This window comes from Carlito syrichta, unplaced genomic scaffold, assembly GCF_000164805.1.
Source record: "Carlito syrichta isolate Samal-C Ts95f unplaced genomic scaffold, Tarsius_syrichta-2.0.1 Scaffold115575, whole genome shotgun sequence".
Classification (NCBI taxonomy): Eukaryota; Metazoa; Chordata; class Mammalia; order Primates; family Tarsiidae; genus Carlito; species Carlito syrichta.
In genome coordinates, this window is record NW_007059671.1 from 1,455 (window position 1) to 6,279 (window position 4,825).

The 4,825-nt window shown below is 64.3% G+C and overlaps 1 protein-coding gene across 1 annotated transcript in view; it reads left to right on the top strand.

The window, feature by feature from the left end:
• Positions 1–549: 549 nt before the first annotated feature.
• The window catches only part of DPP9 (dipeptidyl peptidase 9), a 39,331-nt gene continuing 35,055 nt past the window's right edge, over positions 550–4,825 (top strand). Inside the window, exon 1 of the mRNA XM_008072385.1 lies at positions 550–628. Coding sequence (XP_008070576.1) covers positions 573–628 — 56 coding nt within the window. The 5' untranslated portion in view covers positions 550–572. The remainder of the gene's footprint in view (positions 629–4,825) is intronic.

Genomic DNA, 4,825 nt, shown 5'->3' on the forward strand with positions numbered 1-4,825 from the left:
CCCTGGTTGGAACTGCTCTCCGGGGAGGGCGGCACTGGGGTCATTCCGGGCCAGTGCTCTCTCCTGGGCGTGGCGACTGGGTGACAAGGCAGCAGCTCCGGAGGGGACACTCAGGAAAGCTCTCTGAAGAGGCGCTCCCGGCCCCAAAAGACCAGAAGCAGCGGCTGGCACGGAGAGCGGGGAAGGGGCGGCCCAGGCAGAGGGAGCAGCCGGTGCCACAGCTGGGGCGGGGGACGGGCTGCTGTGGCCCGAGGTCACAGTCCAGGGTGGGGGAGGAGGCGAGTCCCTAGGGCCAGGACGCGGCCGCTATGGGAGCTGGAGGTGGCTGTGTCTCCTGACATGTCCCGGGGGGTGTCCTGGAGTCCTGTGATGCTCCCGGTGAGCCACTGCGGCCCTGGCACTGCTGGGGCGTTGTGGCAGGGCCCGAGCATCTGCTGCCTGCCACCCTGGGCTTCAGGGTCCCTGAGCCCCGGAGGCCGCCTGGAGGGGGTGGGGCAGGTGTGCCTGCGGGGGTGCAGCCCGGGGTCTCCTGTCGCCCGCAGGCCCCGCCCTCCCGAGGCCGCCGGCAGTTGATGCGGAAGGTGAAGAAACTGCGCCTGGACAAGGGGCACACGGGCGCGTGGCGGAGGTAAGGGGGTGGGACGCTGGCGGGGGCCCAGGAGACGCCTCCTGCCCCCGGGCCCACATGTCTCCGGGCCTTGGCTCTGGCTCTGCAGCGTGTGCGGGGCGTCTCCCGGTGCTGGGGACGTTGGGGTCGCACTGTTCCCTGGGACGGCTGCCCTGGACACCACGGGTGCCGTGCGTGTCCCCGGCATCCCCCCACCCCGTGCCAAGAGCACCCCCCATCGTGACACCCACACGTGTCCCCAGACACCGCCCAGCGTCCCTGTGGGCAGAACGGCCGGGGTGAGAGCCGCTGGCCTGGCTGTGAGGAGGTGGGCGTGGGTGCCCAGCACACGTGGGCTCGCGCCCCTCCTTGCGGGTGCCTCTGGCGAGCCAGCCTACTCTGGAGCCCGCTTTCCGGGCCCCGAGACGAGGATGATCCCAGAGCTCACCTCCTGCCACCGCCACCGCCACCGCAGTGTGGATTAAACATGATTAGACGTGCACAACCCCGGGCGGTCGGTGAATGCCATGGCTCAGCCTGACACGAGATGAGGAGGCTGGAGGATGCCTCGGCCGCGATCCTCCGCGGTCCTGGTTTTCCGACGTCCTCGGGAACGAACCGGAGCGCTGGGCTGGGGATACAAGGGCGGTGTCAGGCGCCCGGATTTCTCCAGACGTGGGTTCGAAACACGGGTGTCTGGAGTCAGTGACGGGCGGCACTGGCCTCCCTCCCTGACCTGCACGCACGAGGTCCCGCCTGTCTACAGGCCAGGTGTGCCCTGTGTGAAGCCAGGTCGGAAAGCCGGGGCCAGGTGACCCTGGGAGGCACTGGCAGGATGAAAGGTGACCACTGGTCCCCAGCAGCCCCGAATCGGGGGACTCTTGCCTGAAGTCCATCTTGAGGCGTTTTCGCCTCTGGAGCCTGGGTGGGACGTGGCCCTCCCCACCCGCCCCTCTGTCTGCCAAGTGCCCCTCCTCTGCCTTGTCCCTTCGTGGGTGGCCTGAGCTCAGAGCCACAGCCTGTGCTGAGTCTAGTGCCCTCCTGGCTCCCAGGTACTTCCCTCCTCCCTGACCCCGCACCTAGAGGCAGCAGCTCAGGCAGGGATCAACAGCTTTGGAGCTGGGCACGCCTATAATACCGGCTACTGTGAAGGCCAGGCAGTTGGACTCCGTTGAGGTCAAAACCAGCCTGGGCTGCCTAGTGAGATCCTCCATCTCTAAAAACAACAACAAAAAATCAAATGTAAAAGAGTTCACAGCACTCCCACCCAGCCTTGACAGTGGCTGCGCCAGGAGGTCTGGAGACACCTGCCAGTGGTGTCACGGGCCTCGAAGGCGCCCTGCCGATTGGCAGGAGGGACGTGTAGGTGGGCTGGGCTGAGTGCTGAGTGGCCTGCAGCCGCATTCACCTCCCAGCTGTGTCAACGGTCAGCTTGCAGACGGCCGCCAGGCTGGCCTGGGTGAAGAAAGTCCCGGCTTGGCTCGCTTGTTCACCGGGCCCCTCTATAGCCTGTCAGGCGGGGCTCTGCCCTGCGTGGGAAAGTGGCCAGTGGGCGCCGGGCTCCAGCACCCAGCCTCGGCCTGCCTGGAAGCTCGAGCTCAGGATTCTGGCCACATCCAGGAGGCTCCGGCAGCATCCCGATGTCTGATCTCATGTCCCAGCTCCTGGAGCGCGTCTTCGCTTTCTGGGCTGTCTGCGGCGACCGCGGGATCTGTGGGGGTCAGAGGCAAGATAAGTTAGATTGTTTGCTATGGAAATAAGCCACATGGTTGTGCAGGTGCCTCCAGCGCATGGCCCCTCAGTGGGCTCTGGAGGTCACTTATTTCCTGTGGTGAGCAGAGCCTGAATGGGGGCCACACAGTTGTGGAGGTGCTGCCTGAGCTGGGCTGAGGGTCTCCTGGGCTCAGTTTTCTGGGCTCGTGGCCAGCAGTGCCGGGGCCATGTGGGTTCTTGAGCGCAGCAGGTCCTGGTCCTGGCACCTGCCTGCTGCCGCCCATGGCTCCTGGCCATCCTGCCGGGAGCCTGTGGCTCTGTGGTGGGCCAGACTGTCCTGCGCCGGGGCCTGTGGCCAGCTGCCCATGGCCTCTGGGCTTGACTTGTTTGACCCGAGGGCCCAGCAGGCACGGATGGCCTCCGGTCCTCAGAACCACGCTAACCTCGCTCCTTCGGGCTGGAGGGTGGGCAGTGGCACCTGGGCCCTGGGCCCTAAGCCCCGACGGGCTTGAGCAGGATGGAGTGGGAAGCCCCTCTCTGTGCCAGGTAGCGTTGGGGGTCGGCCCACAGTGGACTTGCTGGTAAGCCCCCAGGGACCCTCCCCCTGGGGCCTTGTATGTCCCTAGGCTGGGGAAGCCCCACCCTTCTGTCTGTCGGGGGCCTTCAGGTGGGCCTTGGGCCCTCGGGGCCCTGCGGGGACTTCTGTGATTACTGGGCGGGTGGCACCTGTCTCTGTGGGAGGCTGCGGTGGGGGCGGGGCCCGGGCTGCCTGCATGGAGCCCCGTTTTCGCATTCCTCTGCTCTGACTGGGAGCAAGCCCCGCTGTCCCCCCAGCCTCGGCTTCTCACCTGGGCTGCGACGGGCCCGACGTGCTGGGTGGCCTTGTCAGGGCCTCGCTTTTCAAGGCGCCAGTGACGTGCCGGTGTCTCCTCCCCTTGCCCCTTGAAGCGGGCCGGGGTCCCTTCTCTGACAGTGTCCCTCTGGGGATCTCTCGCTGGCAAAGAGCCGAGCCTTCTGGGGACAAGGGCCCACCCTGCCCTTCCCTTCGCTTTCTCCGTCCTGCGGGTGTGACAGCAGCCTCAGTTTCCCCTTCGCACACGTGCGCCGGCTTCCTCGAGCAGCATCGCTTGTCCAGGAAGACCCAGGCGGGCGCGTTTGGCAAGGCCTCCCCCCCTTGAGCATGGAGGCAGGGGAGGCTGGCCGCGGTTCCCTCCTCCCAGACCACTGGCTCTTCCAGAACTGGGTCACTGCAGCCATGTTTAGCTTTCTTTAAAACAAATATTTGCCCGGCCAGTCCGGTCCGGCCAAGAAGCGTGCAGAGCAGGGCGTGGGGGAGCAGGGCTGGGGCCGTGACAGAGCGCCAGGCCTCGCGGGCCCAGGGCGTCCTGAGTGGGTGGGCAAGTGGGAAGGTCTGGGGGAGGCTGAGCGCACTTACCCTCTCACCGGGATCTCTGACATCCCTGGAAGCGTGTTCCGGTTCCTCCTGTGCTTCCAGTGAGGCGCGAGGGTCTCCCCCGCCGGACCCGGCTGGCGGCACAGGCAGCCAGCTTGGCTTTTCATTCCTTCCTCCTGGGCCTGTGTCCCGACCGAATTTGCCTCAGCAGGCTTGGCAGGAGATGCTTGTTGCACAGCGTTCCGTGAAACACCTCCTGGGTGCCAGGTGCCACCCAGGTCTCTAGGGACACAGCTGTGAACGGGACAGATGCGGGGAGACAGGCGTTCTGTGATTAGTCCTTGTGAGGAGGTTGAGGGAGGGGGCAGCCCGGTGGCACATGAAAGATGACCAGAGAGACTAGCCTCAGCATAGATGCTTGTGGAAAGTTTCTGAGAACCTGCCAAATATTTTGACAGAGATTTGATGAGAAGTTAGTCAAGCAAAGAGGAACAAGTGCTCCAGGGACAGCATGTGCAAGGGCCCTGGGGTGGGAAGGAGTCTGGCCTGTTAGAGCAGAGAGGAAAATGGTTCAGCAGAGCACGGTACAAAGGTGGATGGGAGTCAAGGGTTTGGTGGAGTCTGACGGTAGCCTTGAAAGTTGAGGGGAAGACTGGTTTTTGTCCTAGGGGCTGTAGAAAACCGGGAAGGGTTTTAAGTGATGGGATCAGACTTGGAAGCAGGTGTGGGGAGATGGTTACATTCATTCCGCAGAACCTGGCTGCGGTGGTTTGTGTCTGAAATCCCAGCATTTGGGGAGGCTGATGTAGAAGGAGCACTTGAAACCACGAGTTCGATACCAGCCTGGGCAATACAGTGAGACCCGATATCTTGAAAACAATTTTTTAGCCGGACTCAGTGGCTCAGCCTGTAATCCCGCGCCTTTGGGAGGCTGAGATGAGTGGATTGCCTGAGCCCGCGGGTTTGAGACCCGCCTGGGCAGCGAGACCTCATCTCTACAATAAATCAAAAAATCAGCCGGGCGTGGTAGCGCATGCCTGTAATTCTGGCTACTCGGAAGGCTGAGGCGGAAGGATCGCCGGAGCCCAGCAGGTCGAGGCTGCGATGGCCGA